This window comes from Eulemur rufifrons, chromosome 17 (assembly GCF_041146395.1).
Source record: "Eulemur rufifrons isolate Redbay chromosome 17, OSU_ERuf_1, whole genome shotgun sequence".
NCBI classification, from domain to species: domain Eukaryota; kingdom Metazoa; phylum Chordata; class Mammalia; order Primates; family Lemuridae; genus Eulemur; species Eulemur rufifrons.
In genome coordinates this window covers 59,352,687-59,368,971 of record NC_090999.1, presented here as the reverse complement: position 1 = coordinate 59,368,971, position 16,285 = coordinate 59,352,687, and the positions used below count along the sequence as shown (strand labels likewise).

General features: G+C 32.5%; 1 protein-coding gene across 5 annotated transcripts in view; it reads left to right on the top strand.

Annotated features, from left to right (window-relative positions):
* TMEM161B (transmembrane protein 161B) overlaps positions 1 to 16,285 on the top strand; it is a 69,518-nt gene that overhangs the window by 42,285 nt on the left and 10,948 nt on the right. For 4 of the 5 annotated variants that reach the window (XM_069492070.1, XM_069492069.1, XM_069492068.1 and 1 more), the window contains one exon: positions 15,877 to 15,990. In XM_069492070.1, coding sequence (XP_069348171.1) covers positions 15,939 to 15,990 — 52 coding nt within the window. In that variant the 5' untranslated portion in view covers positions 15,877 to 15,938. Of the gene's footprint in view, positions 1 to 15,838; positions 15,991 to 16,285 lie in introns of all 5 variants that reach the window. The other variant, XM_069492066.1, reaches the window with a different exon arrangement.

Here is a 16,285-nt window from a genome sequence, read left to right as displayed (position 1 = left end):
TTCTGTTTGTTTGGTTTGGCTGCTGTTTTTCATGTTAAAGGCTTTTCTCAGATAGCTCTGGTGACCTATGTTGGCCTGTCCATATTTAAGTGGGAGACACTGAAAACCTGAATGGGAGCTCTGAGCACATGGTGAGGGCATGTTGTTGAATAATGTGGCAAGGCCAGAGATTATATTTTTTTTTACTCTCTTCAAAGCATAAATCTCCAAAGCTAATTCAGATGGGGGTGGATTAAACTGATTACTCTTTTAAAAGTACTTTTTTTTACTAGTACTTGTTATTAATACTTCCTATTACTCCCAACCCACACATTCAGTAATTGGTACTTTCACCCCAGTGTAGAGAGTTATGTGTCATCTAACCAATTCCCTGTCCTTTCTGGGAGTTCTGCAGTTAAATAGTATGGCTTCTTGGCTTTCTGATTCAGCTTCCTCATTCTTTTTAGTCAATCATTTATCTGCCTGCTTTCTAGCTTCCAAAATTTAATTGCTTTTTTTTTCTTTTTTTATTCACTGTATTTATGTTCCTAAAAACAGATTCCCTTACCATCATTTTGGTGGGGTTTAGAAAGAGACCAAAAGTAAGTGATGTGCTCAATTTGCTGCTTTTTTTCTTTTTTTAAGAGATGGGGATCTCACTATATTGTCTAGCCTGGACTTGACTTCCTAGGCTCAAGTGATCCTCCCACCACCGCAGCCTCCCAAGTAGCTGGGACAACTGCTGAATCTGGCATTTTCTGTCATCTTTTTTAGGAACTTGTTAGTGAGATATTCAGTTTCCTTGAATGATCCTTTAATTTTTTTATTTCCTTTTTTTCATTTATTTTATACTATTTTCTTGATTTTTTCTTTCTAATTTTGTCTTTTATCCCTTATGTTGAATTTTTACATCAATTTGTTTTACTTTTTAAGACATTTTTAAATGTTATATTTTCATAACATTCTTGTGTCATGGATATGTAATATCTTTTTATTTCTAAGAATGTTAGAAATAAATAAGCATATTCTAAGTTGTGCCTTGCATTGTTTATTTTCTGAGTTTTTTTCTCCCTTTTTGCTTTAATCACAGTCAGAGATTATTCTTAAATGACTTGTGATCTTTGAGTATCTGTTTATACGTAAGAAGGCCCTTAAAAATTGGAAGTTTTTTGAAAGTGGCTGGAGCTTAACTTGTTGATTGTGGGCCTTTTTTGTGGATGATTGAGTGGGGACCTGACGGTATTTTGGAGGGCACCTATAAATATAAGTTCCTGTAGGTGTTGGGGCTCTCAGTTTCTGCAGAGAGGACTTGTTCATTCTCCCAACTGCAGTGACAACCAGTGTTTTAGGAATTGATCCAAGAAGAGGGCTTAGAGTCTCAACAATCAGTGTATTAACATTTATTTATTCCCCTACTGTTTTTCATTCTCATTGTCACCCTAACATTTGCGTAATACTCCAAACCATTCGTCTTTGGTTTAACATCTTTAGGTAGTAATCGTTATAGGCATTTGTCAGAGTTGGTGAAAGGCCAGCACCTAATCTATATGATTAGGCAAGACAAAAAATGTGGGAAGTCTTAATTATTGCTTATAGGGACTTTAACCAATCTTCCTATTTTCATTCATTGTGCAACCTTGCATTTGGAGTTACCTGGTGTGTCCAATTCTTGACTTTTCCAGGGCTTCTGGTAAATGAATTTGCTTTCTTCTTATTGGGTTCCTCCCCTTTCAGACCCAGCAAAACAGAGAAAGCTGAAACCTAAATTAGTTATTGCTTTTCCCATCCACTTAAACTTTCTTGCAAAATTGTGTTGACTTTTTTCTGCAGTTGTCTCTTTTCTTATTTTTTGTTCTTGAAGATTTTTACTTTCCTTTTTATGTGGTTTATTTAGTTAGGAGTGAGCAGAAGAGATGCATGTCTCACATCTTTTCTATTTACCCAAAGACTGCAGAACCATCTTTTAGAGCCATAAGTGAATATCATTTTAAATATATGATATGATTTGACATTTCATCACCACTGTGCTATCTCTCTGTTGACTCTTTTGGATTGATTTAAATATAATTTAGACCACAAGGGTGAGAACAAAGCCTTAAGAGTCAACATTTTCAAAAGTATATAGTAGTGTACTGGGTAGAAATACTGATCATGTGTTATCAGTTGAGAAACATCCCCAGATACCTAGTGCTGCACTAATTCTAAGAACAGATTTAAGTTCAAGCATTTAAAATATTACTGTTTAATTCTGTAGTATTAAATATGTGAAAATACCATTCAATCAGAATAAAGTCGTATCCCTAGACATGGAGACATATAAAACATACTAAAAATATTTTAATTTGATAATTAGCACTAGCTGACTACATGTAATGATACTTTTTCATACTTTAATGAGTTCTCACGTTCTCTAAAACATTTATTATGGTATATTTTTTCCTTCACTTTATGGTTTATACATGTATGTGAATGCCTGTTTTTGATAAGCAGTTTTAATTTGATTCAGCTCTTAATGCCCACCTACCAGCAAAATTATTATAGAAAAATATACTTATTAATAGATGCTCATATTGTTTATGTGAATAAATTTTATCTTTATTCAGTAATGCCTAATAATATGAGAGCAAAGATCTCACGTACTGAACTGGCTCTGCTTAGTTTTAAGTACTGAAAGGCACCAAAGAATAGACTACAATCTAGTCTGGTTAGGGTTAGGGTTAGAGAATCCCTGTGGGATTCTCGTAGCTGTCTGTCTCTCCATCCCAGAGAGGATAGAAAGTGCTGAAGAGCCTACAATCCAGGCTATTTTCTGCCAATTTGACCCTCCATAAAGGGGGTAGAGAGAAAGAAGGAAGTAAACTTGGGTGTGTGGTTTTTTTTGTTGTTCAAACCTGTAGCATGGGAGAATATGATGTACTCCTTTTAACAGCATGTAGGAGACCAGAATTAAATTCCAGATATCCAAATTAACACCACGGAGGAATCTGTTTATACCCTGTCTTTTATCTTAGTTATAATTTATCTGTTTTTCCTTTTATACCCTAGGAACGGAGTCTTAGTAGACGTGACCTCTTTCTGGTTTCTCTTCATTTTCTTGTATGTGTTTACTTACTAGTCAAACACATTTCTCCTTGATTATGTAGGACAATAGCTTTGTTTAATTTTAGAGTTATACATACCTCATTTAATTCAGATATTCTCCCTGATGAAATGTTCTTTATTAAAATGGTCCCTAAATTAGATACATATAACTTAAATAATGAATTCACTAAAAAGTGAGAAAGAAAATTGGTTTTTTCCATTGTCATTTTGTTTTCTTCACCCATCAGTTATATTTGACATACTTATGTAGGACAGCAATTATCATTTCTACAGAATCTTGAGAGTTCTAAAAGCACAAGAACTGCTTTATAAAATGTATGACACTAAAATTTTGAACCCTGAAACGAACCCTGAAACTGAGTCATCTCTTGTCATCAGCTAAGCTTTCTGCTTCAACTAGTTGTTCAGGCATCTCAGCTATCACACTTGCTTCCAGTCTCACTCCTAAACCCAAACTGATTCTCAGCTCTACTCTTCTTTCCTATTGGTAATTCTCACCACCTCCTTTGACCAAGTTGTGTTCCACTTCCATTTATGTCAAGTTACATGGTATGGGGAACACAAAAGGTGAAGAAAGCCTTGCAATGAGGACAGAACACTTCTCGTAATTGTCTTTCCTCTATGATGGTCCATGAAGGCTTAGTCACTGCAGAAATGTCTACTGATTTTATGAGTATGAAGCGTATCATTTTAATTTATGAATAAATGAAAAGTGAAAAGGTAAAAATGGTGCTTGCAAAAAAGATAGAGACCTTTGGTGGAAGTAACTTTTAAAAATTAAAATACTCTACAATGTATAGATTTTTTTTTTCAAAGAAACTTAGGAATAAACTCTAGCATAAAGAGTAATATTGAGTCAGTTACATAAATTTGAGCAAGAAGAAAGCTATTCTACAAAGAATGATAAAGTTTCTCCGTAGTCCTGTTACATTTGGATAAAGTGCTTGATCATTAGTCACATTTCCATAGTGCTCATGTTTTATGATGTGAATGGTTTAAGGTACAAAACCCTATTATATATGTTTTTACAGCTATGTTCTAAAATTTTAATTTGCCTTGGTTGTCAGACATACACATTTTACACAAAGCTAAAAGGTGGGAATGGTTTAAATTGAAATAAATTCTAAGGTTTTCTGGCTTAATATTTAGTTCTAGATATAGATTTGTAAATTAAAACTCTACAGATTAAATGCTGCATTTGTTTGCTGTGCAAAGTAGGCAACTATAGGAAACTAGCATAATTTAGTCACCATTTCTAAATTCCTTAAAAGATTCCAAATTACTATATTCTTTTAGTTTACAAAAATGTTCTGCTTTACACTAATAAGGCAAATGGAACACTAAACCTTGAAGTAAACTGCATAAAATATAATAGAAAGTCTAATAAAAGGGGAACAAAGACTCAAAATTAGTGAATCTGAGCCAATGTACATGTTTTATATTGAAAACTTGAATATGGCATGTTATGTCAAGGTTTCTTCCTTTTATAAACTTTTGGAGCCTTTTTGTGACATTAATGCTGCCAAATTACTCAGATTTCAGGATAGAAACCTTGAGTTAAATAGAGAACTCAGGTAATAAGAATTTATCTTTTTTTTTTTTTTTTTTTTTTTGAGAAAGAGTATTACTCTGTCACTCCAGGCTGGAGTGCAGTGGTACGATCATAGCTCACTGTAACTTCAAATTCCTGGGTTTAAGCTATCCTCCTGCCTCAGCCTCCCAAAGAGCTAGGACTACAGGTGTGTACCACCATGCTCAGTTAATTTTTTTTTTTGGTAGAGTTGGGGTCTCCCTATATTGCCCAGGCTGGTCTGAAACTCCTGGCCTCAAGCAGTCCTCCTGCCTGGGCTTCCCAAAGTACTGGGATTATAGGCACAAACCAGGCTTTGTTTTTGTTTAATTTGTAACTGAGTCCGACTTTTTTTTCTTTTAGGTGCGAAGTGCTAATTTTCCTTCTGAAGCTAAAAATTTAAGGGTAGCCCTCTTTTGTTTTTATAAATGCTCATGTTTATGTTTTCAAAAATCTTTGGCTGTTATTTCTCTTCACAGATTAGTTAAGTTGGCGCTGACTAACTAGGGGATGAAGTTTTAAACATGCATGGTGATATTTTGCTTATATCTGAGAGAATTTTAGGGTTTTTTTTCCTTTATAATTAAAGTAATTGAACCTGCATATCTAAGAACATAGGAAAAATATTTTAGTTAAAAATTATCCAACTTTTATTTTTTTTTCTGTCTTTTTATTTGTTTAACATTGGAGGACATGATTAGATTATTTTAAAAAGGGTTTTACTTGCTAGGTCATAAGAATTGACATACTTATTGTTAATTTTCAATGTACATCACTAATTGATTTTTTGGTGTGGTTTCTAGTATCTTTGCAATATAGAATGCAAAATGTAGTGTGTTTTGAGTGTTTCACTTTTTCTTATGGAAAAATAGATGGAGGTTTAATCATTGAATAGGAAAAAATTAGGATTTTTTTATTGATAGTGGTCACAAAAAATAAGAATATAATCTTCCTTTTTTTCACAGAATAGAAAAACTTTCAGTTTACATGAAAATTGCTTAGTTGAGTGGAAATGATCTATTTTAAGAAGATAATCATAAATTTGTGAAAAATGTTTGAGAAACCTCTGTGTTTATTCCTTAGGATACTATTAATCATATATGTGTATTGACAGCAAAATATTTCTTCTTGGAATATGGTCTCTCTCTTTCTCAAAAAAATATTGATACAATGTCTTTGAATAATTTCAGGATGTTAGGGTATAAAAGACATGTTTTCTTAATATGAGAATTGGGCCTTTAAAGCATGTGAGTAAAAATTAAGTTCACACATAATGGTACCTTGATAAGTATACATTAATTAAGTGATTATCCTAGATCTGAGAGAAATTTGCCATTTTAGAGCTAAAAAATTAAGCCTGTTCATTTGAAAGGTCTTATTTTCAGCTTGAAGGTAAAAATGTTTAAAATACTTCTTCCTGAATAAATCTTCCCACTTGTCCTTGATTTTTCTTTGCTATCAGAATTTTTATATTTGCATGTATAAAATACGGCCTTTTTCCAATTGCAAAAAATGTTAATATTAAATTAGAACTTTAAAAATGTCCACCTTTGGCAGAAAAAAATTATTCCACTCGTAACATTCTTTGATTCAAGGGTTGAGATTTTGTAATATAAAACAAAATAACTTAACATGTAAAAGAGGTGGTCCATTCAGCTAGAAATGAGAGGTAAAGAGAAAAAAATTGTTAAAAGAAAATGACTGTTTGCATCACTAGTTTCCCACATGCAGGTTTGAATATTTACTAGTATAATTTTCTTTATTAAAGTCTAACTTACAGAATGATAGGTGAAAATACATAGAGGCATAGTGGTGGGGAAAAGCGTTTACTCAGAATGAAGGTGCTTGACTTTTATTATCTCCATTGTTGAAGTCATAAATAAATACCATGTTTTTTTTTTTTTTAAATACCATGTTTTTAACTAGTAAGTGTTTTTTGTGTTGTACATGTCTATAAATGTAAAAGCCTAATTTTGGCATTATCATAATGTTTATAAGTTTATATTATGAGGCTGTATTTGTGTACAAAATGGCAAAAGTGAATACATCTAATTTACTTCATAAAAGATCTGTTTCAAGGGAAATAACTTATAGAAATTTTATTTTGAAAGATGTTCTTATAATATTTCAGGTATAGTGTATGATTTTTTTATGTAACTTACTGTTCATGTGATTAGAGCATACAAGGATTTTTCTTCCTTATTTTAAAATAATTTGTTATAGAGGTATTAGAGAAATTTGCTAAGTAGCTCAGTGAGAAACTTTGTTACTGTCTCAGTTAGTACAGAAGTTCTCTATCAAGTCATCTCAAAATAAAGTTACCACAGTTGTCACTAAGGAACTCTAAATGGGTCACCACACTGTAGTAGTTATTTTTTGTGTGTCTTAAAAAAAAAAAAGCCAGATTTATATCCTATTAAGTCTGATGGTAACAATTGTCATTTTAAGAGGTTTTTGTTTGGTCTACTACCATGTGCTTCTCTTTGGGTCTGTTATATATAATTATAATACAGTGTAATACACTTTGCTCTAAAGTTTTGGTAGAAAAATGTTTGAATTGAAACATGATGAAGATTCTACAAAAATAGTTTCTTCTGTCTTTTCTATCAGAATTTTATTTCCTGTTTTCATGGAATTCCAGAGCGTACTTCAACTGGTTCAGCAAACCTTTGATTATCTCTTCCTGGCCAGAAACTGTTAAACACTGGGGCTATTGCTAAAAAATACTCAGGTTTTTTTTTCTTTTGGAGGGAGACTATATAACCCTTAAAAAAGCAGCCTGTTAACTTTACTTCTCTATAAAATAGGTTAAATACTTGCTCTGTTTTATTCTGGGTATATTTAATCTGTTTATCTATATCTGTTCATCTGTCTGTCTCAAGTCTGTGTGTAAAGGACTAAGTTGTATTGAAATCAATGTTTTATGATAGTGTTCACAAACATAGTAAACATTTCTAATCATAGGTTAATATTAATTGATCATCATAAGCATTTCACTATATTTTAATTCATAGGACCTGGAAATAATCTCAGTGTATGACATTTTAAAGATTAGTAAAGTATATGTATATGTACTATGAATTGGTATGTATCCTAGGTTGTGTTAAACTCCAAGATAGAATGTACTTTTTTTGGAGTGATGGTAAGTTGTAGATCAAGACTTTATTAAAATCTGGATTGGATTTTCTAAACTGTTGATTTTTATCAAATGATATGTATGCATACTTTATATATAGTCAAAGAGTACTAAAATTGTTGTATTAAAAACCAGCAGTCCTCTTCCCTACCCCTTCACCACTTCTGGCTTTTAGCTTCCTATTTTTGCTGTTTTTTTCTGGCCTTTAAAAATCCCCATATTTCTAGATATAATGGTTTTATACTACTAACTTATTTCATGAGTTATGGTAGGTGAGGACTTTCCTTTCTTAAACTATGTCATCCCTCTGTTTTATTGATAGATAGATAGATAGATAGATCGATAGATAGGGTCTCCTTCTGTTGCCCAGGCTAGAATGCCCTGGTACAATCATAAGTCACTATAACTCCAACTCCTGGGTTCCTCCTTAGCAGCTGGGACTACAGGCATGCACCACCACACCTGGCTAATTATTTTTTTTTTTTGTAGGGACAAAGTCTTGCTAAGTTGCCTAGGCTGTTCTCAAACTCCTCTGGTCTCAAGTGATCCTCCCACCTTGGCCTCCCAAAGTGCTGGGATTATAGGCGTGATGTTACATGCCCAACCATGATATTCTTAATGTAGTTACTTTGTACAATTTTTGGTGAAATCAGTATTCAGTGATTTTTATGCCTATGTAAGTATTATTTATAAGTGAACATTACAAGATACTACGGTTTCTTTGCAATTTTTTCAGAATTGCTTTTTATAAAAATTGGCTTATTTTTTCTCTGTTTATTACTAATTCCATTAGCATTTCAGTACAGTTTTCCACAAGGTTACTTACATTAGTTCGTTTTTCTTTCCTATGGAAATACCTTTCCTAGAGAGCTCCATTCTTTGGCTTTTATTTGGATTGGTTACCCTTCAGACTAGCTGCATAACTGTAATCCTGGGACTTATTTTTGTTACCATCCTAGGAATTCCCATTGCCTTTCTCCCAAATTTAGTTTCCCATTTCCAGAATTCAGTGTTTTTCTCTAGATGTTTTTGGTGGAGCTTTATTCAAAAGTAGGCATGTGAGTGAGGTAACTATTTTTGGACTTTGTGGTTTTGAAAGTGTCTTAATCTTCTACTCTCATTTATTTGATTGGTATTTGGTTGGATATAGAATTCTAGGTTGTCAGTAGTTTTCTTTATAATTTTGAAGACATTGCTCTGTTGATCCTCAACTTTGAAAGTTGCTATTAAGAATTACTGTATCATTGTGATAGTTAAATCTTTTACATATGACTTGTTTTGCTTCCTTTTCCTTCTCAGGAAACTTTCACAGTCTTCTCTTGATTTGTCTGGTTCCTCAAGGTTCATGATCATGTACTTCATGAGGATCTTTTTTACTTTCTTGTACTGGGATTTTGCTAGGGTCCTTTATTACCTTTTTTCTTATATTCTGCTTTTCATTTTGTTGTGCTTAAGGGAACTTTTCCTCAACTTCATCTTCCAAACCTATGTTTTCTTCAATTTTGCCTGTCCTATTTTTAATTTTTCTGAGCTTATTTTTGATTCTGACCATTGCTTTTCAGAGCATCCTGCTCTTATTTCAAAGATGCATTTATCTTTGCTTAGCATTATGGAATATAGATTATGTCATACATATAGATATCTGTGTATAAAAACATGTATGTGTGTATCTAATTATATATAGTTATGTGTATATTAAAACTTTTTATTCTGTTGCCTATATCTTTTTTTTCCTCTAAATTACTTTTTTCATGTTACTTATTCTGTTTCTTGCCTTTTCTATAAGATACTATGCTCTAAACATGGGTTGGCAAACTATGGCTTGCAGTATCTGGACTGCAGCCTATTCTGGTACAGCTTTTGAGCTAAGAATGGTTTTTAACATTTTTAAAGAGTTGAACAAGTAAAGCAGACAAAAAATATGCTACAAGATTGTATATGGCCCGCAAAACCTAAAATATTTACTATTTGGTCTGTAAAAAAGGTTTTTCTGATTCCTGCTTTAATGCCTGGGGATTCTTTTTGTATTTAAGTGTCAGCCACTAAAAGCTGATTGGAAGCTCTATAGGTAATTAAGGCTTGGTTAGTTTTACTAAAGAATAACTTGATAATAATGAAGCTGGTTTTATTTTAGGTAGCCCATAATGTCTACTGGTCTTTTCTTTGAAGCCTTTAAATTTATCTAGGGGAGAGTTTCTTAATCTCCTTCCTGGAGTGTACACATCTACTGTGCTTGTTTCCAAGATGAGTACTACCTTTTCATATGTAGATTTTCACTTAATCATCCTAGTTTCAATACAGTTGACTTAATCTAAATTCTGCTGTACCTCAGGTTTACTTTCTTCAAAGGTGAAATCTTAGTCTTCTACTGTAGTCAGAGTGGGGTTACTTAACTGGCTTCATGGGAAGGCAGCGGGAGTGGAGAGTTGGGAGTCCCGTTGGTACCTATATAGAGGTCAGCCCCCTCCTATTAAGTATATTTTCAGCCCACACTACACCACTACCACTTGAGGAATCTTGTTCTTCTTAAATTAGATCTTTATGGAAAAGGTTAAAAGAAACAACTAGGAATTGTATCATTGTGTGACACATCTGTCCTTTTGTACATTCCTTTATTACTTTTCGGTATTAGAAGTTTCATGTTTAATTCATTTATCTAGAAAACATCAAGTTGTTGCTGAGAACTAGAAAAAAATCTTTTATTTTCAAAATAGTCCCCTGAAGTGCTGGATATAGTGGCTGCATTTTAGAAGTGAAGAAACACACAGAGAGGTTAATTAATTTTCATGTGGAAGAGCACATAGTAAGAGTAGAACCAGGATTCAGCCAGGCACTCTAGATCTAGAATCTTTTTTTTTTTTTTTTTTTTTTTGAGGCAGGGTCTTGCTCTGTACCTTGGGCAAGAGTGCAGTAGCATCAGCATAGCTCACTGCAACCTCAGACTCCTGTGCTCGAGCTATTCTCCTGCCTCAGCTTCCCGGGTAACTGGAACTACAGGTGCCACCACGCCCAACTTATTTTTCTATTTTTTATAGAGACAGGAACTTGCTGGTTTCGAACTCCTGGCCTCAAGTGATCCTCCCACTTCAGTCTCCCAGAGTGCTAGGATTACAGGCGTGAGCCACCATGCCCAGCCTTAGGGAATTTTTTCTGTGCAACTTTGTTACACTACAGCTTGAGATAACATGATACCATTATGTGGCAAGTAAATTATAGTAGTAAGTGCTACAGTGAATTCAGAAGAGGAAGGAAATGGTCTGGGCAGGAGAGGAATATGGTAAGTGTCATGAAGCATGGAACATTAGTTGAGTCTTTGAGTAGATAGGGAGAAGGGAAGGGGATAGTTCAGGTGATAGAAAGATTATGATCTAAGACAATGTAATGATTACATTCAAGAGATGGTAAATACACTATTCTGATTTAAGTGAAGTTTGAATAAAAGCTTAAACATGTGGATATGGCCAGGTCATACTATTACGTATGGGTTAAGATTTTGTTCTAATATGGGACTCAATAAATACATAGTTTTAATATTTATCCAGTATGCAATATGAATTGAGGATATAGGGATTATAACATTTTGTGCATTTGTGGAGTGAGATTATAAAGCACTAATGATAAGGACACTGTCATCCTTCATGCCTTTATCAAGTTGCATCTAATTTTGTTTTTCTTGAATTTAGTTGACATATTTTATAATTTATTTTATTATTTTAGAGTAACAAAGTATGACGGTAGATGTTATTTTGAGGAAATTTCATTCTGATCCTTTGGTATCACTTTTGGCCAAAGATGTTATTTTTCTTTTAGGTATAATGAAGGAGTTGGAAATTGTATCTTTATAGATTCTAGTATCCAGTCAGTAAAAATGAAGCAGGGTTTTTCAAACCTGGGCTTAGGGCTCTCAAACTATGAGAGAGATCATAGCTATGTATCAAAAGCAGTTTGGTTGTGGTTTTGGAATTTTTATATTTTGTTTTTAAAATTCCTTTTATTCCCTTTTCCTTATTCTCTTCTATTGTGTAAGCTCTTCCTTACAGTGCCAAGAAAAAGAGATGGACCAGTTGTTTGATACAGCATCCCTAATCTGAAAATCTGAAATCCAAAATGATCCATTATCTGAAACTTTTTGAGCACCAACATGACACCACAAGTGGAAAATTCCACACCTGATCTCATATGACAGGTCACAGTCAAAATGCAGTCAAAATTTTGTTTCGTGTGCAAAATTATTAAAAAACATTGTGTAAAATTACCTTTAGGCTATGTGTCCATAAGGTGTATATGAAATATAAATGAATTTCGTGTTTAGACTTGGGTTTCATCCCCAAGATATCTCATCATGTATATGCAAATATTCCAAAATCTGGAAACATCTGAAGTTCGAAACACTTCTGAACCCAAGCATTTTGGTTAAGAGATATTCAACCTGTACTAGTAAAATAAATCACTGGCTTTTGTTTTTTTGTTTGTTTTGGAGAAAAGATAAAGGAGTAAAGAACTTGAAATTCAAAATATCCTGGAGCGAAAAGTTTGAGCATCTGTATTGTAGAATCTCATCGCCAGTCTTAAGTAGTGTTTTGTGTTTCTTAAATTCTATCTTAAATGTTGAAGTTTAAAGTTTCTTTTAAGACTTATAAAAATTTTTCCTGATTTCTTTTTTAGAAAACGTGGTACTCAGATTCTCTACTTTTTAAAAGAAAAACCACAATTTGCATGGAAAAAGCTTTAGTAGTCCTATTAACTCTATTTAAAATCAGATCTTTTGTTCTCTGTTGTTTGCATTCATCTTTTTTCACACTTAATTAACCTGGCTTTCAACTCTATTACTAAGTGAGTAATATCACTTATTAATCATACATATAAGTAAGGTTATGCTTTTAAAATTGCATAATTTTAAAACTAGTTGTATACTAGACTCTTCTATGTATAATACTTTGTTTTATCCTCTGAGGAGAAGTTAGAAAGTTTAAGCAGGGAAGTCTTAATTTTGTAGTTTTTTTATTAAACTACCTAAAAGTCAACAATAATGTAAAGTTAAATTACAGTATGTTTATTACTTTGGTTAATTATAAAACTATTCCAAGAATTTAAGATTATGCAGGATGGTTTAGGTGAATTCCTTTTAACCTTTTTTTTTTCTTGGCACAAACAGCTGGCTTCTATCAGAAGCATTTTTCATTAGAAACAATATATTTTTTTTCGTGCTAACGGGATAGGTTTGCATTGATGGTGAGACAGGTCCTGTCTATATCTTCTCTAGCTGGAAACTGCTGATTACTGTTAGGGTCTTAGTCTCTCAATGTAGATAGTCTTTCCAATTTTTTTCCTCAGAAAGTCTTTTTAGTGTAACTGTAGACTACCAGTGTTTGTCTTTGAGGTGAGAGCATAAATGCAAAAACTCTGAAATGAATGCTATTATAGAAAAGGAGAAGAGAATAGTGGTAGCTTGTATGCAAAGATTAAGTTGTAGAAAAGCTAAAAAAAATTCACATTTTTTTTCTTAAAATGACATAGAAACTAAATGTGTTTCTGTGAAACCCTATAAGTCATTTTAATTGAAATTGACAGTGTAAATTTGACAATCCTGGTTAAGCTTGATATTACAGAATGTGCTAACTTCTACAATGTTGCAGTATATTCTTATTGTTTTTAAATGATTTAGTGGCTGTTAGCCAAACTAGGAAGAAGATTGACAAATATGTCTAGGGAACACTTGTACAATCTTAGGTGATTTTAGAAAGAATTTTGAAGGAATAACATGGAAGCATCACCAGATACTGCATTGCAAAATAAGAACTGGAATGTAAATATTAATCTTTAAATTCTTACTACACTTTGCTGAGATTGTTGGTTTTGCAGGTTTGTAAGACTTGAAGATTTATATCTTGTATTTTAAAAAATAATTTAGCTTCCCCTTTCCCCTAATGCTAAATTCCACGGAATAACTGATACCTATTATTATGTAGATCAACTTTTTTACTTCAGTGTAGTTTCAGATTTCTGCATTATTGTATAACCAGAATATAGCAGAGTTAAATTGAGCAATATAACCTTATGCTAGGGTGCCAAATATATGGGGGGTATTAAATGTAAACCAGTGGCATTTACTCATTTAGTAATTTTTTATTTCTTACATTAAAAAAGTAATTTGTTTGAGTACTTGACCATTATATGTAACCTGAGTTATGGTGGATGTAAGAAGATAGTTTGAATGAAAGTAACAAACCTGGTAAATAAATGTCTTCAGAATATGTAAGCTGAAGCTCTTTATATTAATAAATTTTTCTGGTTCAGTGTATCCTAAAGCATGTATTTGTTATAGCAAATATGTAAACCTGCAGAGGTCTTTTTAATCAGAAAGTTCAGGGGTTATCATCCAGCTTTTTATTATTTGATTTTGTCTTGTCTCAGAAGCAAGTAAGTACTTAATTTATAAAATATGGTAGTATAAATAGTCTATAATATTATAATAGTCTATAAAGAAATATATCAAAAAGTTGAAACTGGTTGCTAGTATAGCAATTTTTAGATAGTGCCTCCAGCTTACATGTAGATTGCATTCTAAAATGCTTGAAAATAAAATTTCCTTTTCCTAGAGAAATAATACTGTAAATGGCATCCTCCTCTTCCCAAATTTAGCCCATGAAAGTTCATTCGATCTGTAACGTAGCATCCAGGACGATATGTTTTCAAAGAAAATAGTGCTATTGCTAAATAAGTAATTAGAAAAACAAAGTTGAGAAAGTGTGTTATTTATCTTGAATGATGGTATTTGAGAAAAAAAACAGTTTTGTGTGAAAAGGAGACTAGAATGGGATTAACTAAGAACAATGAATGGCAAGAAAAGGGACAATAATCACTGAAAAGCAAGGTGCTTAACTAAAGGAGGTTAATAAAGGTATTTCTCATCACTCATTGTTCTGAGGTCCTGGTTGCCCTTGGAATAGGTGGGTAAAAATGAGATACTCCTGTACTTAGTATTTTTTTGACATTTTAAAGGGGAACTATCTGCTAATAAGCTTTAGGAAAACAAAGTCTTAGCCTTTATAAAACGGAGAAAATCCTTTGTACCTGTGAGTAGTAAATAATTTGTATTTTCATTATTACCAATAAAAACAGAATTTAGACTAAAACTTTTTCTAAAAAAGCATTGATTGTTTTGGACTTCGGATATATTATCTCAGGGAAAGTGTTGTTATTGATATCATTCTTCAAAACTTCTATTTACCATTAAAGCATCGAATTAATACTATTTCTGCTTATCTGAACTACCATGAAAAACATTATTTCTATGGCAAAATTTCTTTACCAATTGTTTGAGCACCTATTATGTGCCAGGCACTGTTCTTGTGTGTGTGTGTGTGTGTGTGTGTGTGTGTGTGTTGGGGGGGTTGGTTCAGATAGGATGATCTTCAGTATTTTTTAATAGGTAAGCATGTTGAAACTTTGGCTGATTTTGAATACTCAATTGGAAGTTGTTTTCTCTAGAGACTTTTGCTTAATTCAAGTGGTAATCTCAGATTTCACAGATCAACAGTAGGTGTTAGCGATTCTCAAATTTTAAATTGTTGGACAGTTACAGATGATTCCTGTGATGTGTGTTGTGTGTTCAGTTATAAATGTAAACTGTTTGACAAACATGCTCAGTAAAGATACATCCCTAAAATAACCTCTACCCTTGCTTTTCATGTCACAGGGAACCTATTGCATAAAATCCTGTGATAACTTCCTAGTAAAATTTGAATGAGGTAAACTAGAAATAAATTTCCTAATTACAACTTAATGTGTGGGTGCACTTTTCCTTAATTTAAAAATGTTATAAACTGTACTTAGATTTGCTTTGTTTTTATGTCCTATTTCCTATAAGACTTCAGATTTTTATTAATAGTTTTTCACTTCCTTCCAAAGGGTATCTTGTAGATAAGCATGTTGTATAATCAAAATAAATGTTGTAACCAAATTTTATTGGAGTTCAGGTCCTGTAAAGATGGTTGTGTATAGCTCCCACAAAGTTATTTGTGGTTTTTCCTGAACTTTTCCTTCTGCAGCAAAGTTCTATTTTCATTAACTACACACTATTTTAAAGTAGAAGATGGTGGTGAAAGATCAGTTTGTGTCACCTTTGGATTTTTTTTCTTTGTCAAAGCAATGGCAGTCTTGATTGTAACAGAAAATTATCTCGAATTTGGACTTGAAACAGGTAATAGTTTCATACAACTTTAAAAATCAATTTTGTTTTATTTAGTGTTAATATTTTTAACCTCAATGTTTAAGTATAATATCTGATGAATTTTTAAATTTAAATTTGAGTTATATACTCTGCAGTGTTCTAAATAATTAACCTTTATTATTTTTATGATCCTTTTTTCCTTTTGTTTTAGCTAAGTTTTTTATTAACCTCTTTCCAAAAATACTGTCTCCTCATTTTTTCTTACAGTTAAATAAGTTTCTGTAATGCTAAAGTTTACTCACATAGTTAAAGAATTAATGCAAAT